We start from the raw sequence: 27,317 nt of genomic DNA on the forward strand, positions 1-27,317 counted from the left end.
ACAGCTTTTTCTTTTCCTTCTTTCAGAGCAACTGTCCACATTCAGGTGAACGACGTCAATGAATACGCGCCCGTATTCAAGGAGAAGTCCTACAAAGCGACCGTGGTCGAGGGGAGGCAGTATGACAGCATTGTGCGGGTGCAGGCCGTGGACGCGGACTGCTCCCCACAGTTCAGCCAGATTTGCAGCTACGAAATCGTCACTCCGGACGTGCCCTTCGCTGTCGACAAAGATGGTGAGGACAGAGGAGCGTGCTTTCCCTCCCAAGGGCAGGCAGCCCCGTCTAAGCCGATTGGCTTCAAACCCAAACTGTGTCTGCACGTCAGTGAAACTCACGGATGGAGACGGTCTCAGTCCGTTCAGGCTGCTATAACAAAATGCCATAAACTGGCTTAAACAGCAGACATTTATTTCTCACAGTCTGGAGGCTGGGGGTCCAGGGTGAAGGTGCTGGCTGATTCAGTGTCTGAGGAGGACCCACTTCCTGCGTCGCAGATGGCCATCTTCTTGCCATGTCCTCACAGTGGCAGGGAGAGAGCGCTCTGGTCTCCTCCTTATAAGGACACTAATCCCAATTTGGGGACTCCACCCTCATGACCTCACCTCAACCTAGGTTCCTCCCAAAGGCACCACCTCCTAAGACCATCACAGTGAGGGTTGGACTTGAAGATAGGAATTGGAGTGGGCACAGACGTCCAGTCTATAGCAGGGACCTAACATGGGGTGAAGGTTTCACATTTAAGTTTTTACTCTGTCTCCTGAAAGCCCCTTTTCTGGCACCTAAAAGTCTTATGTTCTCCTTGGGGGCCGTCCTTTTTTTCCTTTCCACCAAAGTCTAATAGAAATCCCCCACCTAATGAGCACGGGCTTATTTTCTATCTCCTTACCTTTCACTCAGCATGCATCTCAATAAGACTGACCTTTAGTTCGTCTCATTTTCTCTTCTCCATTAGATTTGAATCTTCTGCCTCATCTTGAAGATGAAGGTTTATATCTTACTGTCAGACGCGCCCCCATCCTTAGTAGCCGAACAGAATCTACTCATTCTAGAGCTCAGCCTCTTGATTAGGTTATGGCTTCTCGATGATGATAGAGCGTCTGTTGTTAATGCGCAGTGCAGAAGCGTTGATGAGATTATGGACATTATACACACTCTGCAGACATGTGTATTCATGTTCAGAAAGCCAGCTTCTGTTCTGGTGGTTTGGGGTAGGATATTTCTCTCTCTTTCTCTAACAAAGTAAATCTTTTAACAAGAAGTATTTAATGCATCTTGATGTTGCATTTAAAATTTGAAGTATTTGAATTATCTTTTTTATTCTCTTATATGTTAACTGTTAAATCTTAAAGTAAATATAAAACAAAAAAAAACTTGTAAAAGAATAAATGAAGGTTGAATTGTGGACTCATACCTCTGCGTAAACAATCCTTAAAGATGGATTTAGTGTGTGTTCAAGCTCAGAAACACCAGAGTGAGTGTTAATTACTTCATGCATGAGTTTATTTCCCCGTCAGTATTTGCAGGGGAGAAAGCACATGCATTTGTGTTTGAGCAGAGGACAGTGGAACCCCAAAACAGCGTGGGTTTGGGTTCTCACTGTTGTTGTCTTCCTCTGGAAGGTTACATAAAAAACACAGAGAAGCTGAACTACGGAAAGGAACATCAATATAAGCTGACGGTCACCGCCTACGACTGCGGGAAGAAGAGAGCGACAGAAGATGTTCTGGTGAAGATCAGCATTAAACCCACCTGCACCCCTGGGTGGCAAGGTGAGCTTCCTTCTCCTGTTCTCCACCTGTTAACATTCATCCCACAGAAACCTGACGTGTGCGTTTCCTCCTTTCTTTCCACCCCGGTTCGTGGGCTGTGCAGGATGGAACAACAGGATTGAGTATGAGCCCGGCACGGGCGCTTTGGCCCTCTTCCCCAATGTCCACCTGGAGACGTGTGATGAGTCAGTGGCCTCGGTGCAGGCGACGGTGGAGCTGGAGACCGGCCACATCGGCAAAGGCTGCGACCGCGACACTTACTCGGAGAAGTCCCTTCACCGGCTCTGTGGTAAGGAGGCCTGGCCGGCCGTTTTCAGTGAAGGCGAGAGACGCTTACAAATGGGCATGTGTGTGTGTTGGTGTTCACAATCATAACTAAATCATAATTACACTAAACGTAATCATGGCAAACTAAAACAGAGACTGGCTCTCTGAAATGGCTGTCACTGTCTTATGGGCTAATTTTCCTACTGGATGGACTTCAGGGGCTACATAAACCCCTAAGAGTTGGTTCAAAACATTATGTGTGTGTGCATTTTAAGAATCACTGATATGAAGTATTTTTCTAACAGGGAATCAGCAAAATAGGGATCATGTAAGTAGAGTGGGTTTTAAATGAAATGAGATGTTTATTTAAAGACTGAAGGGAAAAATATAGGTAACACAATAGCTTTTGGCAAACATGAAGTAGAAAGCTGAAACGCAGGATACTGCCATGTAATGCATAGTCTGCAGACTTTACCCACCACAGACATTGTGTGGAGAAGTCGAGAGCAGAGTGATGCCAATCTGACCCAAAGCTGGGCTCCCTGGCTTCCCCGTCAGTGGTGGGTGTTTTCCTTGTTATTCTGAGTGAGGTAAAGGCGAGGTGTGCATGCCTCTCGTGGAAAAGGCTAAAACTGTCCTACTTGGCCAGTGATGAAATACCAGTAACTTCAGTGGGCTCTTCATAACCAGAAGGGTCTGTGTTTCAAGAGCTGCTCAGTGACGGCTCTGCAGGGAGCATTTTGCATCCTCCTCTGTCTTTTCATGACTCTGATAACAGCAGTTGGCTTTAGGCAGCCGATTTCCTCACATAACTGGAAATTGTCCTGTGTGGATAAGCAAAAGGGAAAAAAGCATATTCTCTGTGGGGTCATCCGTTGATGAGTATACTCAGGTGTGTGATGACTCTGAGTCCAGATACTCGTAATCATGTACCTAAATATGTGTAACTTAAGAGGCCTGGAACGGTTTCTATTTTAAACTGTCTATATAGGTATAATGTATGAACCTTATCTTCTCTCTCATAATGCCCTTATTTTTTATGGTTTCAAATGAACATTTTCTCAGCAGAACAGTTTAAAGCTGGGAAGAATTTCATATTTGAATGCTTGCTGTGTGCTGGGTCCTTCCACATGTGTCACTTCATTTACTCTTCCTGTCAGGCCTATGGAGGAGGTGGTAGTGACCTCGTGTTTACAGGTCGCTTGCCCGGGGTCACACTTCAGGAAGTGGCAGAGCTGGGATTTGGACCAATGTCGTCTGTTACTCAAAGGCTCAGGCTCTTCCCGCCAAGTCCTACTGCTCCCAAGATGGGAGTAGAGAAGTCAAGGACCAAGCGAGTGGGAGAGCTTGCAGAGTCGTCTTCTGTGTACAGATTTCAAAGAAATTGAACTTGGCGGTACATAACCACAGTTGTAAAAAGTTTTCATGTTCTTTGACTTAGTAATCCCATTTCTAGGAAATAATCATAGACACACAAAGGTTTCATCAAGACAAAGTTTATCATAGAAAAAAATTTGGGACAATCTCAGTGTCCACCAGGGAGGGGATCTGTTAAGTAAATTATGGTGTATTTGTGCAGTGAATGCTATTCAGACATTTTAAGTTAACCTATAGAAGACCGTGAATGGGAGTGTGTGTATGAATGTACACCGCAGGCCTCCATTTTTGTCATTTGTCTGTATTCATACATACACATATTTTTATAATATGTATATCTTCATAAAGAAAGGACTGGAAGTGTTGATATGCAGATGTTAATAGTGGGTATATTGGGGCAGGATTACAGGTAATGCTTCTTTTTTCTTTTTAATATCCATGGTTATTATTTATTAATTTTTTTGTTGTAAAAACCCTTATTTTTGAGGAAAAGTAAACTGGAACTAGCAAATTGTCTAACCAAAGAGAAGTAGAATATGTCAGTGTGACTTTGGAAGGCTCACGCCTTGAAGTCCTTCACACAGTGGATGCTGAGTGTCGTGTGCTCTTTAAGGCGCTGTGTCTGGCACTGCAGAGCTGCTCCCTTCCCCGGGCGGCTCCCTGAACTGGACCGTCGGCCTCCCCACTGACAACGGCCACGACAGTGACCAGGTCTTCGAGTTCAATGGCACTCAGGCAGTGAGGATCCCAGATGGCGTCGTTTCCATCAACCCGAAAGAGCCGCTAACGATTTCTGTGTGGATGAGGCACGGGCCTTTTGGCAGGAAGAAGGAGACGATTCTTTGCAGTTCAGACAAGACAGGTAGGGTAATGTTGCTGGAAAGGGCGTCGTCCTTCAGTGTCCGCTGCTGTGGTCCTTGAAGGGGGGGCGCCTTTCTCCTCCCCAACGGGTCCCTCAGGCTGGTTGGTTTGCATACATTGTTCTGTGTTTTGTGCCACTCTGTCCTCAAGATGCCGCCTGGTGTTTGGGCAGTGGTTAGTTTTACTCAGTGGGTTGGGCCATGCTTCTCAGTAAAACCCAAGTGTGTTTGTTTCTAGACTGCCTTGGTCCGACTGGAGAGTTCATTTATGCTGATAAAACTGTGTCTTTACAATTCGTTAAAGGAATAGCTTTTATTTCTCCTTTGGATCTTAAGCTGGCGATTTACCAGTAGGATTTCTCTTTGCAGATATGAACCGGCACCATTACTCCCTCTACGTCCACGGCTGCCGGCTTGTTTTCCTCCTCCGTCAGGATCCTTCAGAAGAGAAGAAATACAAGCCTGCGGAGTTCCACTGGAAGTTGAATCAGGTGAGTGAATGGATCGCCCACTGATGGTGATCTTTTCAGAGATTAGCTAGGCACTGCAGCCTTGCACACGAAGAGCCGCTTAGGGCCAGTGTGTATTCATGATTGTTTGATTTCTGTGTCTGTGGGTAATAGGATAGCAAATTTTATCCATTGAACTCCTTTCCACTGAAAGCCTAAGGGTTTTTTTACATGTATGTATTTTTATACATAAAATATTAATATAAAGAAATCATGTTTTATATTCAAAACTGTGTTCTGGATACTGTGTTATATTTGTTGAAATAAGCAGCACTTGCTTAAAAATTGAGACTGAGGTCGTTATATTTGTCTATTCATTATTTAAGGCCTTGACTCCCAAATTGTGCCAGGAATCCTGGGGGGCCTCCGCGAATTCGGGGGTGCCACGGGATCTTTAAACTTTTCAAGGAACCAGCAGTCTTGACATCTTTCAGACACCACCTGGACTGCTGGCTTGAGGGAGTTTAAGGTTTGACATTAGATCACGTTTTGTTCCTTTCGACGACACCGTGTCTTTGCAAGGCTGCTTTCCCAGCAGTTGCTGTGACAAAAAGCAGGTATTGTGAAAAAAATTGATGGTACAGGAAAGGAGGGATGCTGTAAACTGAGAAAGCCTTTTCATTAAAATCCTGGCAGATCATTCTCCTCCTGATTTAGGGTTGGGACAAGAAGGAACCCTTTGGACTTAGTTCTCTTTGTCTCATGGAGTTAGTGGGCAGAGCTGATAGATTGTTATATGCCTGTGGTTGCTAAAATATAACATTGTCTAAAACGGTTACAAGATAGATAACTATGTAAGAGCTTAAATGAGAAAGAAAAAAAGTATGTAATGGTAGAAAGATGAAGTGACTGTCCAGCTGGTAGGATTCATCTCTTTCTGATGTAATTTGTATTTACATGGATCATTTATTTCTCAGAAACTTTTATTATACTTTTTTTAAAGAAACTCAGGAATGGTATAGTTCAGCAAAAACTTTTTGCGACATAGGTAGACATTTTAGGTACAGCTCTGTTAATAGTAACCATAGTCTGTATTTATATATTTAATTTCTTCTGATTACATTTTTTAAAACTTTATTTTGAAAAATTTCAGACATATGTAAAAGTAGACAGATTAGCCTAAAGACCAACCCCATGTACCCTTCACCTGACCTCAACAATGATCAGCTCCAGTCAAGCTTGTTTCATTGTTACTCCCCCTCATTATTAATAAATTGTTACCGCCTCGAGAACTACTTAATAAATTTTAAGCACATCCCACATAGAGCATTTCATTCTTTGTAGAGATAATGAAACATGTTTCTCAAAGATAAGCCTAATCACCGTACTTTTTCACATCTTAAAAAAATTAACAATTCTTTAATATCATCAGGTACCTAGTCCATGGGTCAAATTTCAAATTGTAAATGTCTTTATGTTTACAATTTGTTTGAATCAGTATCCAAATAAGGAGCCATACATTGTGATTGGTTGATATTATACAGTTGGTTTATTTTAATCTATAGATTTTTCTCTTCTCTCTTGCGATTTATTTGGTGATGAAATCAGGCTTTTCGTCCTACAGAGTTTCTTATAGTTAAGATTTGGCTGAAGGCACCCCTGTGGTGTCACTGAACGTGCTCCACTGTCTTCCTGATATCCTGTAAATTGGTAGTGGGATCTGAAGGCTTGGTTAGAATCGGGTGTGTATGCTCCTGAGCTGTTTAAGCTCCGTATCTGATTATTTCTCTTTCTGTGATTTAAGCACCTGTCGATGCCCAGCACCACCAGTTCTCGTGGCGCTCGGTGTCTGCTCGTTTGGGTTGTAGGAAGTATGTTCCCAGGGATGGCTCAGGGGAGCGAGAAGTCCTGAGTTCTTACATGTTGTTTTAGTAGTCGGTGGCCTTTATACTGAAGGTCAGTTTGGCTGCATGTAAAGACTCTGGCTCATATTTAAGATTTCCAAAAACAGAAAATAGATCTCTCCATTGTTTTCTTTTTTACATAGTTGTATATTCTAGTTGTAGATCCTTCTAGTTGTGGCATGTGGGACGCCGCCTCGACGTGGCCTGATGAGCGGTGCCATGTCTGCACCCAGGATCCAAACCAGCGAAACCCCAGGCCGCTGAAGCGAAGCGTGAGATCTTAGCCACTCAGCCACGGGGCCGGCCCCTTTCCATTGTTTTCTGACGTAAAGTGTTGCTATTAAACTCTGACAACAATCTGATTTTCTTTCCATTTTAAAACACTTGGTATTTTTTTTTAAGTGACCAAAGGATGTATTTCTTTTTTTTTAAGTCAGTTAATTTTATGAGTATGTCTTAGTTGGGGCTGTTTCCCAGCTATGTGGAGTGCCCCTTTTTAGTGTATAGTTTCAGGTGTTTGGGTATTTCAGGAGAGTCTTGACTGCTGCTGTTACAGTTTTTAGCATTCTCTTCCATCGCTTTGGTTTTCTTCTTTGGGAACTCCCTTCTCTTTTGTGATATTCTTTACCTGTTTTCTCTACCTGTCGCTTTCTGTTTAATTCATTCCTGTATTTTGTCACTCATGTCTGAGTTGCTCTAATTATGAATGATGCTGTTTTATATTTTGGGTCATTTTCCTAATGTCTTTCAGCATGTTTTGAAATGTTGTCATCTCTTTTGTAGGCATGCCTTTCCTTGTCTAAAGGAATGTTATTCTCTTAATTCCTTTTTTCTTTTAAAAACTCCATATGGGATTGAATTGTGGTCCCTTTCCCCCTCATTTTTACATGAAATTATTTTCCTATACTCTCAAAAGAGAGGGTTGGGCAGCTTGACTGTTTTTCCAGCCTTGGGGCTCCCCCTCCCCTTCTGTTGCTTTCATAAAGTGTTCCAGAACTCTGGCCTCCGCCCCCTGGCTTCTCCTGGATCTGAAGCCCCTTGCTTTTCTCCACCTGCTCTCCTTTCCGGGGTCCTGCAGTTACCTTGTCGCCGAGTGTCACTGGGCGTGTTGTCTGCAGGTTAGGTTTCACTCTTGGAATTGCCCTATTTTCAAGGGAAATGAGACAATTATACACTCTACTTCTGTCTTCTCAGAATCTGCTCATGAATTTTGACCAAATACTACTGATGCTTAACTACGATGGTACTCCACTAGTCCCCTAGGAACCCACAATACTTGAAAAACTGGGGGCGGAATGCAGTTGCTTTCTGAAGCAGCTGCATTACAGAACTTGTTTGAAATAGAGACTTGAACTAAAATTAAGATTTTATTTGTCTCAAAAGTGACTTACTGTGCAATTCCTTTGTTTAGAAATATGTATTATATACATATATTCTGCATGTATAACAAACATGTGCAATGTTAGAGGCTTGAATTGGTTCTCTGACAAACATTGGGAGCAGCTGCTTTTCTCTTGGGGCTACTTGGTGACCTCTTCATTTATTTGGATGGTCTGTTTACTCTCTCAATTTTTCATTGGTTCAGTTTCTTAGAATTTAAACATAAATGGGGTGAGCTTTTTAAACATGCACTTTTTAAAGTTTCATCTCACAGCATCTCTTTCTTTACCTGTCTCTATTCTTGACTGTCTGCCTCTTCCTCTAAAGCCAAAAAGCAGGGAATGCCAGGCCTGAGTGGGGCCTTGGGACTGCAGAGCAACACCCACCTGCCGGCTGGGGAGATACTGGGAGACGGCCGTTCATGACAGGGAGGGAACCCAGTCCCACTTGGCGTGCCGTCTGAGCTGTGTGTTCATGTTTATTTAAATCCTCAACTTTGATTTGAAAAAGAAAATACTACACTGGCCTTATTCTGCAATTGGAGGTATTTTTAATTTTGACCCAGAGAAGGAATGGCCACTTGGCAGGGTGAGCCAGCTCAGTGGTTGGGTGTCGAGCCTGCCGATAGAAGAATTTCCTGGTGTTATGCTCTTGGCAGAAGAGAATTGGGCAGCTCCCTATTCGAGGGCCTGTCGTATGAGTGAGCAGTGCCCCTGATCTGTAACGTCCTAGAGATGATGCTGTTGCCTCAGCTTTTTTGGGCGAGGTATGGTTGGGTGAGATGTATTTTGCTGATTTTTTAAAAATCTTTTCCTTGGGCCAGCCTGGTGGCGCAGTGGTTAGGCACATGTTCTGCTTTGGCTGCCCGGGGTTCACCAGTTCGGATCCCGGGTGCGGACATGGCACTGCTTGGCAAGCCATGCTGTGGTAGGTGTCCCACATATAAAGTGGAGGAAGATGGGCACAGATGTGAGCTCAGGGCCAGTCTTCCTCAGCAAAAAGAGGAGCATTGGCAGCACTTAGCTCAGGGCTAATCTTCCTCAAAAAAATAAATAAATAAATAAATAAATGATTGTAAGAACTCTTTAAAAAATAAAACTTTTCCCTTTTAGGAAGACAGGTCTTTGTTATGGTGACTTGTTCTCTTTGTCCAGTTGTCTTGTTCTCTTTGTTGTGTCTTCTGATGAGAGGGAAGGTGGACAGTCCACACTCTGGCCCTTCCTCTCGCCTCTCAGGTCTGCGATGAGGACTGGCACCACTACGTCCTCAACGTGGAAATCCCAAGGGTGACTCTCTACGTGGACGGTGTTTCCCACGAGCCCTTCTCTGTGACTGAAGATTACCCGCTTCATCCATCCAAGATCGAAACTCAGCTCGTGGTTGGGGCTTGCTGGCAAGGTAAGGGTCACGGGCACCCCTCTCCCGCCGAGTTGCAGGAGCTGAATAATCCTCTCTGCTCTCTTGGCGGAAACAGGCTCCTCTCAGCATCTCACCCTCATTCCTTTATCTTCTCATTCCTTTTCCTGGGCATAGCCTTCTGGGGACACTGCTGACGCCGTGCCCCAGGGCAGCTCTACCTGTGGCATGCACTAGAGTCGTGTTAAAGGACCAAAACACGCCAGCGCCTGCCCGGGAACCTGGGCCGCAGAGCGTGGCACAGAGGGAGAGTGGAACTGAGGAGCTATTTTAGAAGTTAATCTGTGTGTTGGAAAGTTGACGAAAACAAAGAGGCAACAGTTAGGCGCAGAAATGAGAGTGTGCTTCGGCCCGGGGCTCTTCCAGAGCACTTAGTGACTGACAGCGTGCTGGGGGCACTTCCACAGGTGCTGCAGGTGGAGACGATTCTGTGACGTCTCTGCCAAAAGACCAGGATGGCCCGTGATAACAACACAGAGCCACAGTACCGTTTATTGGTGCTAAGGGGCAGGCATGTGCCCATGTCTTTACATACATTGTCTCATTAATCCTTGTAATAAGTCTATGGGGTAGAAGCTATTTTTATCCCCATTTTATAACTGAAGACACTGAGGCTCAGAGAAGCAGCAAGCCCAGGGTCACCTTGCTGGTGAATCGTGGCGCTGGGATTGGACCCCCTGAGGTCAGTGTACTCGGCCCGAGCTCTGACCCACGGGACCAGGGCTTTTTAGCCTCTTCTGTGCCGTGAGCCCTTGGGTGTTCTGGTGAAGCCTATGGGCTCCTTCTCAGGATGATTTCTTATTAGTCTATAAAATAAAATACTTTCAAAGGTGACCAATTAAATTGAAATACTGTTATCAAAGTTCTAGGGGCTGGCCCCGTGGCCGAGTGGTTAAGTTCTCGCGCTCCGCTGCAGGCGGCCCAGTGTTTCGTTGGTTCGAATCTTGGGCGCAGATATGGCACTGCTCATCGAACCACGCTGAGGCAGCATCCCACATGCCACAACTAGAAGGACCCACAACAAAGAATATACAACTATGTACCGGGGGGCTTTGGGGAGAAAAAGGGAAAGATAAAATCTTAAAAAAAAAAGAAAAAAAAAGAAAAGTTCTAGAAGACAGTTTGTGTAATAGTAACCCCTGTGCTGCTTTATTCACACATGAACAAGCTTTGGCTGCAGGTCGAGTAAGTGCCGTGATTTCAGAGTGGTGAGGGGCTTGTGACGATGCTGATGTCTGTGGCAATATGGCATGATGGAGAATATCAGTGATTTCTGTTGGTGACAGAGTTGGTTTCTGCTAATCCGACTGTGGTTTGTTAGCTGACATTTATAACCAAAGGGAAAGCTAGATTTCAGAACTTAATGAAAGTAAGCATGTAATTTTTCCTGTCCAAATTCACGGACCCCTCCGTCTGCCCTTGAGGTTCACAGACCTCCCTTAACCCTTGCACTTGACTCTGTGTTGTGTCACTTCAGGGTGTCACCGTCACTACGTGAACCTGCAAAACAGACTTTTTTCCCCCCTCCCTATGGAAACATTGTACTTCCAGTCAGGTTAGAAATTTATGAAAGAGCCTAATTCCCAAGATAGCTTTGCTGCTTTTAGGAGAATTTAAATTTCATAATTTTCCTGCAGATCCTTTTAAATGGAACGGAATAAGACAGTGTTTTGGAGTGAACGTCTTCAGCAAATCCCCAGATTTAATTTTGGTGACAGTTCCTCCATGAGAAAGTCGAACGTGAGACCAAGGAATGAGGATGAAATTATTAGGGATATAGAGGGTTTTCAGTTGCTATTCTTAAAATTTCAGTTCAAATTTGCTTCCCAAATTAAACAACAGTTTCTGAGTAATTATTTAAAAATTCGAATAAAAATACAAGTGCAAGTCTAAATGTTATTTTATATTCTGGGAGCTTCATTGCTTGGGTTAAAATAAACCCTCAGGGCCCACCCTGCTGTGTTGGGTTCCTGATCTCGTCACAGTGCCTCTGCCGTCAAATGGTGGTCACTTGTTACCTTTTTTCATCTCTTTCTACCGTGGCCCTCTCAACATCCTGAGCCAGAAAAATCTGCCTGAATTCCCAAACCAAACACAAATCTTTAAAGTTTTAGTTAACAGGGAGAAAGATCCCCTTTGTTCCTTTCAGTGGATGGGAAATCACTTTCCTTGCACTCTCGCCATGGAGAGCCTGGGCTGTTGGCAGCAGCTTCGCACCATCGACGGAAACGTCATTTCTCACGGTGTGTCCTGAAGGAGTCGAGCAGCTGTGTGTGCTCCCGGCTCACCTGCACACACCTGGCCTCGCCCCGGTGCGTCCCCACGCTGCTGCAGCTCCGGTGCAGGGCCTGTGCCTGGGGGCCGAGAGGAGCAGCAGAGCTCCTTCAGCATGGTCTGGAAGTGGGAATTCTGTCCCCAGTCACTGGGGGTGTGCCTCCCCCGTCTGGTGTGACGCTCAGAACGCAGGGTCGGGAGCTGTGGGAGCTGTCGATGGTTAGAGTCCATAGGCTGCTGCCGATTGGTTACGTTTCTCTGGGTGAGTTCCTTAACCTCTGACTCTCCCTTGCTGCTCAGAAAATGTCTTCTTTTCTCTGTCACTTAGCGGTTAAAGTTTAAACCGATGTGGACTTGTTTTGAGCTTTCAAAAAATACCTACTTGGACACGTGTACCATATACCGGGCTTTGGACACTCTCATGTGCCACCTGGTTTTGTCTGCACAGATGTCTTCCCCGTCAGCAAGGAAGGTGCTATGCGTCCAGGGTTTGGTATTATCCACTGGTGTGTCTGCCATCAGCATAGCCTGCCTCCTGGGAACGCCCTCCTGAGCAGTGCAGGTTGAGGAGATCAGTGAATCCAACGTACATCTGTTTGTCTTATTTTGAATCTGACCTATGCCTTGGTGAGGAGGATGTGGGAAGATGGAATAAAAGAAGACGACAAAGATGCGTGGGGGTGGTAAATATTGCTTCTGGGAAAAAGGTGATCGAGTCCAGGCTTGCGTCTGGGTGGAGCACGTCCCCAAGAGGGACAAGACGGGAGTTTTTCTCTCTGTGTTTTTTGTTGGGAGCTTTTCAAAGTTAATTTTCAAGGTCCAATTTGAAGAGCCTAACCTCTTGGTCCTTTTCTATTGTCTTTGTCTTGCTTTCCTACAGAGTATTCAGGAGTTGAAAATGACAATGAAACTGAGCCTGTGCCTGTGGCCTCTGCAGGTTGCTGGATTTTTTCCCCTACGGTTCACTACTGTTTCATTTAGACAACACATTGACTCATTCCACATTTCGCATGAAATGCCCAAGTTGCATTTTGGTCCCAGATACCATCTGAGCTGCCGCTTTGCATTATGCTCCCCCCATTGCTTCATGAGATTTCCCTTTTCGCCCATTCTGATCCCAGTTGAAGTGAGGACTCATATGACTCATGAATACGGTGCACTAATGGGATTTTTTTCCTCCCCTCATCACATTTTACCCTCATCCCCCTGCATGAGGCTCTTGCTGAAATCTCCAGGCCACGTTTGGAAGCCACCTCCTGGTTCTCATGTGGCTGAACCACAAGATAGGAAAAGACTCATTTCTAGATATTCTGGCCTGACTGATAGTCAATTTTAAATATGTTTCTTAGAAGTCTCGATCCTTAGCGATGAGTCCCGTGTCCAGCCCTTAGCAGGCAGAGACGTGCCACTGCAGATCAGTCTCTTCATCCGTAGCAGGACAAGGTTTAGTTCCGCCTGCTTTGGGCTTTGTTAGAGTCTGTCAAGGGCCATTTTCTGGGATTTTGTTTCCCTTTTAACATCTTCACTTCCCAGTTCTCCTCAGTAGGAGGAGACACGCAAGAGGGGACTCCACAAAATAGCCATCGGAAGGGCCTCCATTCCAGGCTTCCAAGTGCAGGTGGGGTTTTGAGCATCCCTTTTATCTTCCGGGTCATGTCGCTGTGGGTTCATCCCCAAGTTTGTATTTATTCCCTAAGGATGCTCAGTTAGGAAAAGCACCCCGGAGTGTGACCCAGCTGATTGAGAAGCAGTGGTTGAAGAGGCTGGCACTGGGAGGAAATGTCACTTGTGCACCACGGTGACGGGTACAGTGCAGGCCACCCTTACCAGGGAGTGGCTGGATGTGTGGGGACACTCATGGGGTGTCTTGGCTTCCAGGCTTTGGGTGAGGAACCACCAACTCCTCTTTCTCCAGGCTATGTGCATGATCATAAACGACTTAATTTCTTCATTGCGCTTCCATGTAGATTGCAAGGCTAACAGGATTTGGTATGAACTAACCCGCATGTCCATCCATCAAGCTGCCACCACTGGTAACACTGGGTTGAGAAATGAAGCAGGAGGGCCTGGGCTGCACGCATGACTGCCTGCCTTCTCCCCCGTGTTCCGAAGGTGGTGACCTGCATATGACCCAGTTTTTCCGAGGTAATCTGGCTGGCCTGACAATCCGTTCCGGGAAACTCGAGGATAAGAAGGTGATTGACTGTCTGTATACCTGCAAAGAGGGGCTAGACCTGCCGGTCCCCGAAGACAGTGGCAGAGGCGTGAAGGTAACACTGGCAGCCACCCGCACAGCACCCCCCTCGCGCCGCACCCCCCCCCCCGCACAGCGCCCCCCCGCGCCGCACCCCCCCCCCACAGTGCCCCCCCCGCGCCGCACCCACACGCACAGCACGCCCCCGCACCGCACCCACCCGCCTAGCATTCACGACTCCTAGACCCCAAGCGTGGCGGCTGTTGGCATAAGGATTTATCTGTGATTGATCCTGAGCTGTTTTTACTCATAACACCTCTGACACCAAATGTCTGGGATTTTTTTCTCACACCAACCAATTCCTCGACTCTCTGGACACGGCCTCTCCAGGTGTCCCACCATTCAGTTCTGTTCTGACACTAACTCCCTGGAGGTGGCATCCACAGGGTAAGGGCTCAGTCCCACAGGACTGCCCCCACTTCAGATGCCAGTTGCAAGTATCGGGTCCTAGGGTTACCCATACTTCTGTCCGACTTGGCTGGAAAGTTAGGGGTTCCCATGACCCCCCTACCTTTGCAGATTCAGTAACTTGCTATAACTGCTCAGAAAACACTTTACTGACTATTACCGGTTTATTATAAACACTACAACTCAGTGACAACCCAATGGAAGAGATGTGTCGGTCAAGGAAGGGGGGAGAGGGCATGGAGCTTCCAACCCTCTCCAGGAGTGCCACGCTCCCAGCACCTTGATGTGTTCACCAACTAGAAGCTCCCCGCCTCTGTCGTTCAGGGGTTTTTATGGAGGCCCCATTACGTAGGCATGATTGATTAAATCATCGGTCAGTCACTAGCCTCTCTCTCCTCCCTAGAGGTTGGGGGTGGGGCTGCAAGTTGCAACTCTCTAATCACATGGTTGGTTTCGCCCCCATCCTAAAATAGGGCCCCAGAGTCACCTCATTAACATAAGCTCTGGTGTGGTTGGAAGGAGCTTGTTATGAATAATAAAAGGTGCTCCTCTCACTCAGCAAATTCCAGGGGTTTTAGGAGCTCTGTGCCAGAAACCGGGGACAAAGACCAGACGCACATCTTATACCACAGGCCTGTTTGCGCCTTAGACGGTTAGCCTCATGTGGGTCTCCGTCGCTGGAATTACATGAGCTTTTCTTCTCCCAGTCACCAGTTCAGGTTGATCCCCAGCCAATCAGTCCCCTTGGCCTTCAGCTTCTTGTGGCTACAGCCTTGTTCCTCTCCTCTCTCCGTTTGGCGCCATTTCAGATCCAAACCAACCCCAGCCAGTTGGTGCTGACCTTGGAGGGAGAGGACGTCGGGGAGTTGGACAAGGCCATGCAGCACGTTTCCTACCTGAACTCACGGCAGTTCCCCACACCTGGGATCCGGAGACTCAAGATCACCAGCACGGTCAAGTACATGCTCGTTTTTAACAATAAACCTGTCTTGGCTCAATGACCCTTGAGAAAAAAATACGTGTATTTAGGTTTTTAAGACAGCCCAGACTCCTTTCTCTAAGGAAAGGTGAGCCATCACTTGTTGCCGGAAAGCTGGAGTGAGAAATCTGAGTGATTATTCATGATGTTCGGAAGCTCGTTGCCGGAGTGGCCGCTGTCTTCCGTATTTGTGGAATCCCGTGTGTTCCTCCTGCTTGCGCCTTCGCCTGTGTGGCCTCTGAAGCAGCCTCGCAAAGCCCTGACCCTTCCCTTCCCGTGTCCGTTTCTTGTTGGCAGGTGCTTTAACGAGGCCGCCTGCGTTTCAGTCCCCCCGGTAGATGGCTACGTGATGGTTTTACAGCCAGAAGAGCCCAAGATCAGCCTGAGTGGAGTCCACCATTTTGCTCGAGCAGCTTCTGAATTTGAAAGCTCTGAGGGGGTTTTCCTTTTCCCTGAGCTTCGGATCATCAGCACCATCACGAGAGAAGTGGAGCCTGAAGGAGAGGGGGACGAGGACCCCACAGGTAACAGCCCCTCTTTCTGGGACACTTGCCCTCCCCTGGGCTCAGAACTGGGCAGCTGCACCCCCATTGCTGCTGCTTACTTCCTGGGCCCTTTTCCTCTGGGATTTGGGAGGTTTTAATGTTTTAATGCCGTTCTTGGGTCTGTTTCTGGAATCTGGCCCTTCCCTTGGGTTAGATGATCTCTGGAAACCCACTGGGAGGGCCCTTTCATCTTTTTCTGGTGTGACGTCAGAATCTGAGATGTGCCTTGAGGAAGTTGAGGATTGAGGCTGTTACAGGAGATGCTGTTGCTCTCCTGCACCTGGGGACGTGCTCTTGCTGCCTGGTCAGCCCACAGAGAACTGGGTCCCCCTGTTCTCAGGCCTTCCCAGTAGCCGGTCCTCCTAGACTCATAAAGTTCCCCCGATTCTTGAAAGTGACTCTCCAGTACCTCTGTCATTGGTCCTTCAAAGGGCTCTGTGAGTTTGAGGATGAGCCGGCAGGCCCTCGAGTGTGACCAGCGTCCCTGGGCTCCACAGCCTCTGCTATTTCTGGGTGGGCCGTTTTTGCAGTTCAAGAGTCCCTGGTGTCTGAGGAGATCGTGCATGACCTGGATACCTGCGAGGTCACGGTGGAGGGAGAGGAACTGAACCCAGAACAGGAGAGCCTGGAGGTGGACATGGCCCACCTGCAGCAGAAGGGCATTGAAGTGAGCAGCTCTGATCTGGGCATGATTTTCACAGGTGAGAGGAGGTACAGCAGGCCGAGAGGCTGGGGCAGGCCGGACTGGGAGAGCAAAAGCTTCAAACTCATCCCCCTGCCTCCTTCCGTCTCAGAACCTAGAGTGTCCTGGAGGAGCTGGGAAAGGAGAGCGTCGGCCAGGATCAGCGTGGGCTGCACAGTTCTCCGGGAGGGGAGGAGGGGAGTGCAGGCACTGCCTTATCCCCGTCCTTATAAGGGGGGAGAAGTTAGGCACGTGATGGTACAGCCCCCTCTAGGGAAAAATGCCCCCCCTGCACACTTGCCCAATTCAGTCCCACAACTACAAAGCCAAAACATGTGACCCGTTGGCTCAGCTGACCCCTGTGCCCGACTCCAGGCTTCTTTGCCCATGGCCCCGGCCCTGCCCACGTTCCTAACTTCAGCCACTGGGCAATCTTGTCACCTTCTCCCCCGCAGGCGTGGACAGCATGGCCAGCTACGAGGAGGTTTTGCACCTCCTGCGCTATCGGAACTGGCACACCAGGTCCTTGCTTGACCGGAAGTTCAAGCTCGTCTGCTCCGAGCTGAATGGCCGCTACGTCAGCAATGAATTTCAGGTGGAGGTAAGGGCCAGCAGCGCTGCAACTGAGTGCCCCTCTCACAGCCCTAATGTTTGCAGACACCGATGTGGAGAGCAGTCATGGTGCAGCTGTTTGGGTTCGTCTGGGGTGGTAGCCTTTTCCAGCTTGGGGGCGGCTGCAGGTCAGGCTTACACATGGAGCAGGCTGGGGTCCAGCACAGGGCTCCGCTCTCACGGGCTGCCTCAGCCCAAGAGTTGAGGGTCGGAGCCCGAGGGACGTTTGGAGGGAAGTGATCAAGAGCAAGTGGCAGGGGATGCCTCAGCGGTGGGAACAAGGTTGTTTGTTGAGCTTGGACACTGCTTTAGAGAGCAGTTCCAGGGAAGTGAAAGTTCTTTGTAGTTGTACACGACTGGCCCGCTGTGCATAAATCCTTGGCCCAGGGCGAGGGGTGCTGACGCAGGGCCTGGCAGTGGTGACTCAGGCCACGGTGGCCAGAGGGCACTCGTCCTGCTCTGAAATCTTCATCAGACCTAGACAGCAGCTCCTTTATCACCCAGGGCTTCTGTGGTCTGGAGAAATGGACCCAAGGTTATTCTCGGCAGTTGAACACAGCTGCTGTGAGCTCACGGCTGTGCGTGCTAAGCTCACGGTGCTGAAGGTTGACGAGTGTTTTGTTGGAGCCAAAGGGTAAACAGATTCGAAAGGAAATAGATGGTTATGATTTGTGCTTTCTCATGTGGCTGTGGTTTTTTGGAAAAAAGGGGAAATGGTCTGTGCGTGTTTCTCAAGTAACCTGTGGTGAAGGACTAGTAGTGATGTCTGTTTTTCCCAGGCTGTGGACAGATTCTTCTATAAACTACAATGAAAACAAACTCTCAGAACAGTGATCTGTTTCTTGGACGTGTGACAATACCAGTTGTTACAGCAGTTTCTAAGTGCTTACCCCTGATGCTCTTCGGTCCTTTTCTTATCCACTTCCCAGCACTGGTCCGGGACCCACTTTGGGGGTCTCCGGGCGTGTTCACGTCTGAACTGCTTTTCCATCTCTCGGGCACATTCAGGCGGCCTTTCTGTCTCTGCTGCAGGTGAATGTGATCCACACGGCCAACCCCGTGGAACACGCCAACCACATGGCTGCCCAGCCACAGTTTGTTCACCCCGAGCATCGCTCCTTCGTTGACCTTTCGGGTCACAACCTGGCCAACCCCCACCCGTTCGCAGGTAGGGCTGTGGGGAGAAGCCCGAGACCCTGGAGCAGGGTCCGGGGGGACGCCCTCCCCCTGCTGCCCAGAGCCCAGCCCCGCTCAGAGCAGCCCCCAGCCAGTCCAGCTGTTGTCCCACAGCACACACGCAGAAGCTGACACACACAGGGCACACTCATCTCCCACGGCCATGGGGCACAGTAGCCAGACCCAGATTTGAACCTTGTGCTGCAACTTTTCTAATATTTCTCCCTCTCCCCTGGGGGTCAGGTGACACATTCAGTGTATGGAGCAGAGGAGGTCGAGGGCACCTTCTGGGTTGATGACATCTCTCAATCTCATTGCAGTCGTCCCCAGCACCGCAACCGTTGTGATTGTGGTGTGTGTCAGCTTCTTGGTTTTCATGATTATCCTGGGAGTGTTCCGGATCCGGGCGGCACATCAGCGAACCATGCGGGACCAGGACACGGGCAAGGAGAACGAGATGGACTGGGACGACTCTGCCTTGACCATCACCGTCAACCCCATGGAGGTAGGCACGGGCAGCTGACCACCCCCAAGTGAGATCGCCTGCAGGCCAGGGCCAAAGCTGGGCCCACCTCAGAGAAGCAGTTCATGTGCTTTATGCCCTGTGATCCGCACAGTGACTCAGTGAGGTACATGTCCCCTAAAGTCAGGTGGGTAAACTGAACCTCAGAGAGGTCTTCTTCACGCTCATGCCACCCAGTAAGTGTAGAAACATGCTCTCCCCAGCACACAGACCCTGTGGGTGTGACCCTTTTGTCTTTGATGAGGTGACTTCCAGCATGGTCCAGCCCCTCCCTCGCTGTGGAGCACGACATGGCGAGTCCCTTGCTCTGTGCCTATGGTTAGGTTGTGGGCGGGACCAGGGGCCGGACTCATGCGGCTATCTCTTGTCAGACGTATGAGGACCAGCACAGCAGTGAGGAGGAAGAGGAGGAGGAGGAGGAAGAGAGCGAGGACGGGGAGGAGGAGGATGACATCACCAGTGCCGAGTCGGAGAGCAGCGAGGAGGAGGAGGGCGGGGAGCACGGGGACCAGCAGAACGTGAACAGACAGCAGCAGCTGGAGTGGGACGACTCCACCCTCAGCTACTGAGCCGCCGCCGCTCCATCACCGTTTCTTCTACTTCAGAAGACTCTGCTGTCATCTGTCGTACAGTCCCCAGGGTCCACGATGTACAAAGTCATTCTGGCCAGTAGGTCTGCAGGCCCTCCCTTCGCCGATCCTCTGCCCGTGCTTGGTGTGTAGGACCGTAGGCTCCCCCCGCCCCCGATCTCTTTTAAGTTATGTCATCTCGCTCTGCGTGGCCCCCTCGCGCCTCCGGAAAAGCTGCAATGACTGGACTCATTGACAAAGGGTTAAAATTGCTCACTCCCACCTGGTAATCTGTTTTTTCTTTTTTTTTAAAAAGTTTTTATTTTTTCCATACTAGTGCATGTATAAAGTGGCAGAATGGGGGTTAATATGTAGATGAACTGACTTTTTAATATTTTGTAAATAAATCGGGATTCCTCGTGTCCTCTGTGCTAGTGTAATCCAGGGCTGGAATGCAAAGTGAGGTGCAAACACTGAGCACAGGAGAGACCCTGCGGGCTCCTGCTCCCTCGTCCCCCGGACAAGGAGAAAAGGGCCTGCCCTACCCAGGCAGCTGGTACACTCCAGCCGCAGGCCTCAGGTCTTGGCGTGTGGCCGGGGCTGTCACGGGGCACGGACTTTGGTGCACTGCTCAGCAGGGGTGTATGTGAGGGGGGAGGGGTGATCAGGGACCCCTCTTTGGAGGTTGGAAATGGCCAGGTCTTGTCTTTGGGATTCTACCCATTTCTAATTTGGCAGAGGGCTGAGGGGAGCCGGGGTCCCTGGCCTCTTTGGCACTCTTCTCTGATGACCGGCAGCTCCTCGTGCAGGAACCTGGACTTACCTCGCGCAGCCTTGGGCTTCCTGCTTCACAGCCCTGTGTTTCCCTGGTGGTGGGAGCGTGTATCCACTACAGAGATGGTGCGAACCGCCGGCCCACTCGGTTTGGGGATGCAGTGGGCCTGAGTGACCTGTACTCAGAACATCTGAGGCACAGATGCACTGGAAGGACCCCAGAGGCCCAAAGGCCAAGTGCTAGATCTTGCCCTAAACGGCCATGAGCTCCTCTCTCCTCCCGGAGCCCCGGCGAAGCCCAGTCCCCAGAGCAGGAGCCCTGCTGCTCCGTGCCGTGCGAAGGACGAGGCGGACAGCAGTCAGGAGCTGAGGCCCCTAGAGCACTTTGTTTTTAATTTACATGTAAAACTTTAGATTTCTAAAACTGGGGGGAAATAATTTTGAATACTGTTGTGTGATCATAACTGCTAGTTCCGAGGACATTGCCGGCTGTCCTGTGTCGTGTGGCCATCCTCCATGTACCATCACTGTAGCTGCTCTGTTAGACCACGGATAGGCGCTAACGCGGAGCCGAAACCTCCTCGCGCTGTCTGTAGCTGCTGTGGCCCCCTCTCGGGTGTGTATATTGATGATAGGTCGGAAAGTGTAAACACTACAATAAAGTGCCCGTTCTAACTCCACTGGGAGACTGTTGTTTTTTGTCTGGTCTTTGCTTTAATCTTGCATTCTCTTTCTTTTTGAGCTGAGAACATAACATAAAAAGGCTTTTATTTCTTTTAATCTGCTTTTAGCTCTCAAGGTTTCACAGAGTGCTGGTCTCAACCATCATCAGGTATGTTGAACTCGCCTTCCCCATACAGAAACAGTAAATGACGTTAGAACATAGAAAATATGCTTCTGGTCAGGCACACAGGCCATGCACCCAGACCTGAAATTGTTGTGTATGTGCCAAGTGTGCTGCCCACGCCAGGAAGCACACAGACTCACTTAAATAAATAACATACAGTATAGACATACACTTGGCTTTCCCTGTTTCCAAACAGGCCAGGTGGGGCTCATGAATTCAGCGCTGGTTGGGAACAGGAGTGCGGTCAATGGTGCTCTGTGGGTGGCACTCACTGCTGACAGACTGTGTCTGCTTGGCTGCCTCTGACCGAAAAAGAACTGGCACCCGGGCTGTTGAGTGGGGAGTGGCTGCTGGCTCTTCTGGGCCCTGCAGGACCTTTGAGGGATAAGCAGTGTAGCCCGGCAGGTCCGGGTTGGCTGCTAATACGTCAGGCTCTCCAGTGGGCTTCTCAAAGCCCAGACTCCTAGCCCATCTCCAGAGCTGGCTTCAGAAGGCTGGGAGGGGCCCAGGAACCTGCATTTCTGGAGCTCCTCAGAGCCACCTAAACTGAAGCCTGAACCGTTTCAAGATAAGACCCATCAGAGAAAAAGATTCCACCGCACACCTAACTCACACTTCTGGTACCTGATTATTCACGGCAGGTTCTCAAAGGAGAGCGTTCTGGATGAGGAGATCAGGTTCCTCCTCACTTAAAACCTGCCTTAAGAGGCAGGTTACAGATATTGCACAAAGTACTCTGACCTGCTTTCACCTTGACCCATGACCAGGATGAGCTGCATCAAGCTCCCATCTCTGTAATGTGTCTTGAGGACCAGCATCTATTCTACTTCAGGGGCCCAGGGCTGTTCTCCCGAGCCACAGAGGTTCAGTAAGTAGTCTGGCTATTTTTTTTCTTACCCGCAAACAAAATCACTTTATAGCAGAGATGAAAGAATTCCTGTACCCAAGAGTCACTCTGAAAGTGGGGAGCAAGCATCCCTGAATCTAGAGAGTACCCAGGTTTGCTCTGGGAGCTGCCCAGAGCTCAGCGGAGAGCGTGAGGGAGGGGTGAGCAGAGGAGGCGCGGGCGCCCTGTCCGCACAGCGGGCACCAGGTAGCTGTCGGCGCCGAGACTGTGCAGCCCGGCTGGAGCCTGGGAAGAAGGTAGGCTCCCCGGTGGGGAAAATATTCCTTGCTGGGTCCAGATCTGCCAGCTGGAAGACTTGGGGTTACAATCCTCAGCAGATGCAGCCTTGAGGTGCCCAGTTCACAGTGTCTTCTCCTCCAAGGCCAGGGCTCTGACCGAGGCCCCTGGAGCACAGCACCCCTCCCCTGCACAAAGGATGCATTGCCGTTTATGGCTGTTTAGTTCCTGAAACATTTCAAGTCATAAATAAATAACCAGTGTAAACAAAAGGCAGTTGTGTAGGTTCTTTCCCATGGGGTGCAGTTCAGGCTTCCAGGCCCCGAAGGGCAGCGGAGGGTGCCTGGTTCCCAGGATGCACGGTTGGCTCGGCGGGGCCGGTGTGCCGCCGGGAGGCAGGGCTGCTATTGCCTGTTGTCTTTGGACACGTTGTGGGCCAGCCAATTCACTTTGGTCTTCCAGCTCTCCCGGAGCGCTTCGTTAAACTTCACTCGGAAGTGCTTCAGAGCCTCCTCCTCCGTTTTTCCCAAGGCCAGAGAGTCCTGAGCCAACATCATCAGAGCAGTGAGCATCAGCACTGAGGGGGCCTGGTCCCCGCCGCTCCACAAGGCGGCCCCTCCGCCTGCCTGTACTTCTGCCCTCTCTGGGCATTTTAAATCCCCTCCTAAAAGAACTGCGTGGAGAGAGCCACCCAATATCTCCCTTGGGAAAAGCTCTTTATTCTGATCCCAAACCAAGACAGGCCCCCTAACCACCCCCAAAACAAGATGCCAACTGGCACCAGGAGGTCTTGGCCCCAGTGCCCCATGGGTGGACAGGCGGCCTTGCCTTCACTGGAAACTAACTCCAAGAGGAGGAAGGGAGGGAGGGAGCAGCCTCATTCTGCAGGAACTGGGCACCCAAGAGAATACCTGGCAGGGGCCTGTGACCCGACCACCCCCCCCCCCCCCCCCGCCACCACCACCACCTGCCTCAGAGTTGCACAAACTGAAACAACACAGGAAGGAAAAGCATTTTTTAAAGCGTAGAGGGAACCATATCTAATCCAGCCTTCTCGTACAAGTGGGAACACCTGTGCCTATGGAGGACAGACAGGTGGACCAAGGGAGGTCCTGGCCCATCCGCAAGAGAACCGAGACCAACTCCGGCCACTTCCCACGTGACCCCACTGCTGGGTCCCGGCTGGCATGAGGACTGGAATCAGGAGTGCCCTCGGTGGGGGGTGGGGGGGGTCCATCACCCTCGGGCCCCCCAGGTCGTACTACTTGGAGGCAGGCCTTGGGAAGTCAGGCCCCCTGCTCTGCCTGGCGTCCTGGCCCCAGCATTTACCTTGAGATATTGGATGTCTTTAGAGCAGCTGAGCTCAGGCAGGCCGGCCGCCCGCATCAGGGCGAAGAGGTGCAGGAAGAGCAGCCCGTGGCGCCGCAGGATGGTGTAGGCTCTCTCACAGTAGCCCCGGAACCTGCAGGGGGGCGGGGGGAGGGGCTCTGGGTCCTCCCAGCCACTCTGTCACCCTTTCACCCTGAGCCAGGGGGCCAGCAGGCCAGCCTGCCCTTGCCCTGGAAATAGCCGTACACAGCCCCCACTCCCTTTAACGGCGACCCCCTGCCCCAGCCGGCCTCCTCCTACAGGACCCAGGAGCTTTCTCCCTGCACTGCCCCCTTCCAGGGGTGGGCTGAGAGCTGGTCCCCGTCCCTGCCCCCTGCCTGGGGCCCCAGGCACCAAAGGGCATCCAGGGGGTCTGAGGCACCCTCACCTTTCGAATTTCTCACTATTATTAGTCTTCCCCTGCTGGATCACATGGACAAAGTCATAGGTGAGGATGAATGGGACTCGCTCACGGTTGATTCCAAACTTGGTCTTGAAATTCCCCAGAAAGTGGCCAAAATCAATGTGGAACAGCTAAGGGGAGGGAAGGGCAGAGACTGAAAAGGAGTCAGAAAGGAGAGTGCCTTGGTCCAGAGGACCTGGGGAGACAGAGGGACCCGGAAGAGCTTGGAGGGGGCTCTGCCTCGGAGCCGTGCGCAGCACAGAAAGGCCAGGGCGGGGCCGGAAGACAGGTGCTGCCTGCATGGCAGCCCCCACACTGCCCCTACCTGCCCATTCTCACGGATCATGATGTTGTCGCTGTGCCGATCACCGATGCCCAGCACGTATGTGGCCACACAGTAGCCAGCGCAGGAGAGGGTGAACTCCTCAATAGCTCGTTCCAGGGCCTCCCTGGGTGAGGGGAGGAGGGCAGAATGGAAACCATGGCCACACTCCTTTGCAGCTCCTTCTACCAAGAGGTGAGGTCCCCTCCCCTTGAATGTGGCCTTGTGATCTGCTTGGACCACGGGAGTGTGGAGGAAGTGATGCTGGGCTCATCCCAGAGCCTAGGCCTTAAGACACTTCCCACCTCCTGCACATTCCCTACTGCCATGGTGGGAAGCTGAGGCTAGAATGAGGAGAGGCAACACGGCTGAGGGCCAGCGCCGAGGCCCCAGACATGCGACCCTCCACGCCCAGTCAAGCTCCCAGATGACAGCAGTTGCACGAGTGATGACAGCAGAGCCACTCAGCTCAGCTGGCTCGAGTTACAGGCTTGTGAGCCAATAATAAATGGCGGTTGTTTTCTGTCCCTGAGTTCAAGGGTGGTTGTTCCCGGCAACAGACGACTGATAGATGGGGGAATGGAGACCCAACCCCTACCCACAGAGACATGGCTGGTCCTTGGCTGAGCCAAGAAGCCACAGAGACTGTCCCAGGCCCTTCTTGTCACCTTTGACTCCCAAACCACACCTCTCGGAAAGGAGAAAGCATCTTTCCCTGGACCAGAAACCTACCCAGGGTTCTTGGACTTGAGCCAGTTGAGCAGGGCATCCTTGTTGAAGGCGGCCGTGGCTGCCATGTTGCTCTTGTTCAGCTGGATGTTGGCAATGGTGTCTGAGTGAAGCACCACCTCGATGAGGCCCGTGCGGTCCCCGGTGGAGAGGCAGCCATAGGGGGTCATCCTAGCCAGGTGGGGGGAGGGGCAGAGAAATGCCGTGGTCAAGGGCTGTCTCCAGGGCTGCTTGACCCCCAAGGAGCTCAAGGCACCAAAAATAGCCACAGGAGATGCTACTCAAGCTGCTGAAAAGGAGGAGAAAGGTGCTGGGGAGGAGCTCTTGGCTCCCAGGGCCCCAGGGGAAGGCTCCTTGGAGAGGTCAGCACCAGCACCCAGATGCAGAGTCAGCACCTTGGCTGAGCTCACATTTGCTCAGAGAGAAAAATCCACGTGGCTTGAAAGACGATGCTACTACTTCCCAGGAAGGGGCAGGATGCCAGGGATACTTGGGGCAAAGGAAAAACAGAACGGGACAGATGCCAGCAGCAGGCCTGGCCTTCTCCACCCTCATCCTGTGGCTCCGTTGTCTCCCTGGGCCCTAGTTAAACCCGTCCCCGTCCTTCCTACAGGAGCCATTTTTCCTGAGGTGGTAATGTTGCGTTGAGGGGACCCCCTCCAAAGGGACAGAGTCCTGGGCTTGGTGCAGGCACAAATGGATGACAGGAGGGCCCCTCACCTCAGGTCCAACCCCTCCTGCTTCCACAGAACGTCCATGAGCTGGATCATCTGCAGAGTCAGCATGTCCTGGCGGAGGTCTGTGCAGCACCCCCCAGAAGGAAAACCATGAGTTTCTAGTGGGTTCTCCACTCGCAGCCATGCCCAGGCCCCAAAGTCCAAGAACTGCCCCTCGGCTTGCCCTCCAGGAGTCGTCCCCCAGGGACCCCCAGGGCAGCATGGCACGGTGTCGGGAGGCCAAGGCCTCAGCAGGCCCTTCCCCAGGGGACCCGCCTGCTCACCATCCCCGTTCTTAAATATGATGCCCACGCTGCCATCGCTGCCCGCCTCCTCGTTGCTGTACATGACCCACAGAGGCTTCATCTTGGAGTCCATGAAGGTGCACTGCTCCACACTGCCGGGCCAGAGGGGGGTCAGCACCGGTCCCCACACAGGGCCTTGGGGCAGGGGGTCAGGGGGATCGTGGGGTCTCAGGGCTCACCAGACTTCAGCCAGCAGGATGCTGGGGTCGAGCGGCGACTGCAGGTGGGAGAGGGCCTCCAGGTAGGTCTCCTGGCGCATGCACAGGTGCATCAGCTCCTTGGTGTGGGGCTTGGTGGCCTTCTGGGAGCTCACTTTGACAAAGTCATTCAGGGCCTTCAGTTTGCTCAGTGCTTCCCCCTGGCCGGGAGAATGGGAGGGCAGCACAGTGTGCGCAGGCCAGGAGGAGCAGGCTCTGAGCTCAGCCCGGCCCAGGTGATTCTAAAGGGGCCCGACCGACCCTACCCGAAAGCGGAGCCCAGGCTGGGGCGGGGCCAGGGGCCTGAGGCTCACCTGCTTCATCAGCACCTTCATGTGGTGGGTGCTGCCCCTGCAGTACGCCTCCATGATGAGGCCGAAGCGCAGGGCCACCGACGGCACGTGCATCTCGGACCTGGAGGGAGGAAGAGGGGGCTGAGCCTCTCCTGGCAGGGCCACACAGCCTCTCCCAGTCCAGCCGGGACACCCAGGCCGGCAGGAAACGTGAGGCCAGCAGACGAGGTCCCTCCTCCCCATGGCCTTCCAGGGAGACACAGGGGCCCCGTGAGTCCAGCTACCGGAGGTGCCAGAAGAGGAAGTGGCCGATCTTGCGGTTGGCCAGGGCCCGGTCCAGCAGGAATTTGGTCAGCTCACAGTCGAGGTAGGACTCGTACTTGAGCACCTGCACCAGCTGCAGCAGGTACTGGAAAAGCTCGTCGTCCCTGCAGGGAAGGGAGGCCGGCTGGGGCCCAGAGCTTCACGGCTAGGGACAGGGGTCTGCTGCTAGCGAGGGGGCAGGGCAGGCACGAGAGGCCGGTCCCACCTGAGCAGGTCCCCAGGGAAGGTTCAGAACGTCCCCAGCCGGTGCCCACTTGCGGGCAATTGGGGCAAAGCTGCCCTTCCACGGAGCAGGGAGCCCATGGGACTCACGTCAGTTTCCGCAGGGACTTGATGGCGAAGGAGCCCACGTGGCGGTCGGGGAAGCTGAAGTCCAGTAGCTCCAGGGCGCTCAGCACAGGCAGCTCGGGCCAGGAGCACAGCAGGTAGAGCATCTAGGGGATGCTGGTGGTCAGGGCATGGGGCAAGCAG

General features: G+C 51.2%; 2 protein-coding genes across 12 annotated transcripts in view; one reads left to right on the forward strand and one right to left on the reverse strand.

The window, feature by feature from the left end:
- The window catches only part of CLSTN1 (calsyntenin 1), a 74,177-nt gene extending 53,278 nt beyond the window's left edge, over positions 1 to 20,899 (forward strand). For 2 of the 4 annotated variants that reach the window (XM_044769640.2, XM_070511139.1), the window contains 15 exons: positions 27 to 235; positions 1,621 to 1,770; positions 1,874 to 2,059; positions 4,028 to 4,276; positions 4,644 to 4,765; positions 9,243 to 9,405; positions 12,578 to 12,634; positions 13,810 to 13,967; positions 15,169 to 15,317; positions 15,636 to 15,862; positions 16,414 to 16,584; positions 17,021 to 17,166; positions 18,210 to 18,345; positions 18,674 to 18,858; positions 19,248 to 20,899. In XM_044769640.2, the coding sequence (XP_044625575.2) occupies positions 27 to 235; positions 1,621 to 1,770; positions 1,874 to 2,059; positions 4,028 to 4,276; positions 4,644 to 4,765; positions 9,243 to 9,405; positions 12,578 to 12,634; positions 13,810 to 13,967; positions 15,169 to 15,317; positions 15,636 to 15,862; positions 16,414 to 16,584; positions 17,021 to 17,166; positions 18,210 to 18,345; positions 18,674 to 18,858; positions 19,248 to 19,445 (2,506 nt within the window). In that variant the 3' untranslated portion in view covers positions 19,446 to 20,899. The remainder of the gene's footprint in view (positions 1 to 26; positions 236 to 1,620; positions 1,771 to 1,873; positions 2,060 to 4,027; positions 4,277 to 4,643; positions 4,766 to 9,242; positions 9,406 to 12,577; positions 12,635 to 13,809; positions 13,968 to 15,168; positions 15,318 to 15,635; positions 15,863 to 16,413; positions 16,585 to 17,020; positions 17,167 to 18,209; positions 18,346 to 18,673; positions 18,859 to 19,247) is intronic. The other 2 variants (XM_070511140.1, XM_070511141.1) reach the window with 1 other exon arrangement.
- A 71-nt stretch (positions 20,900 to 20,970) lies between these two features.
- The window catches only part of PIK3CD (phosphatidylinositol-4,5-bisphosphate 3-kinase catalytic subunit delta), a 53,778-nt gene continuing 47,431 nt past the window's right edge, over positions 20,971 to 27,317 (reverse strand). For all 8 annotated transcript variants that reach the window (XM_070511137.1, XM_070511136.1, XM_014849848.3 and 5 more), the window contains exons 14-24: positions 27,159 to 27,280; positions 26,807 to 26,950; positions 26,544 to 26,643; positions 26,212 to 26,390; positions 26,012 to 26,124; positions 25,732 to 25,810; positions 25,015 to 25,182; positions 24,286 to 24,409; positions 23,946 to 24,091; positions 23,519 to 23,651; positions 20,971 to 22,731 (exon numbers count right to left, since the gene is read on the reverse strand). In XM_070511137.1, coding sequence (XP_070367238.1) covers positions 22,594 to 22,731; positions 23,519 to 23,651; positions 23,946 to 24,091; positions 24,286 to 24,409; positions 25,015 to 25,182; positions 25,732 to 25,810; positions 26,012 to 26,124; positions 26,212 to 26,390; positions 26,544 to 26,643; positions 26,807 to 26,950; positions 27,159 to 27,280 — 1,446 coding nt within the window. In that variant the 3' untranslated portion in view covers positions 20,971 to 22,593. The remainder of the gene's footprint in view (positions 22,732 to 23,518; positions 23,652 to 23,945; positions 24,092 to 24,285; positions 24,410 to 25,014; positions 25,183 to 25,731; positions 25,811 to 26,011; positions 26,125 to 26,211; positions 26,391 to 26,543; positions 26,644 to 26,806; positions 26,951 to 27,158; positions 27,281 to 27,317) is intronic.

The sequence above is a fragment of the Equus asinus genome, chromosome 5 (genome assembly GCF_041296235.1).
Source record: "Equus asinus isolate D_3611 breed Donkey chromosome 5, EquAss-T2T_v2, whole genome shotgun sequence".
In the NCBI taxonomy this organism is placed as follows: domain Eukaryota; kingdom Metazoa; phylum Chordata; class Mammalia; order Perissodactyla; family Equidae; genus Equus; species Equus asinus.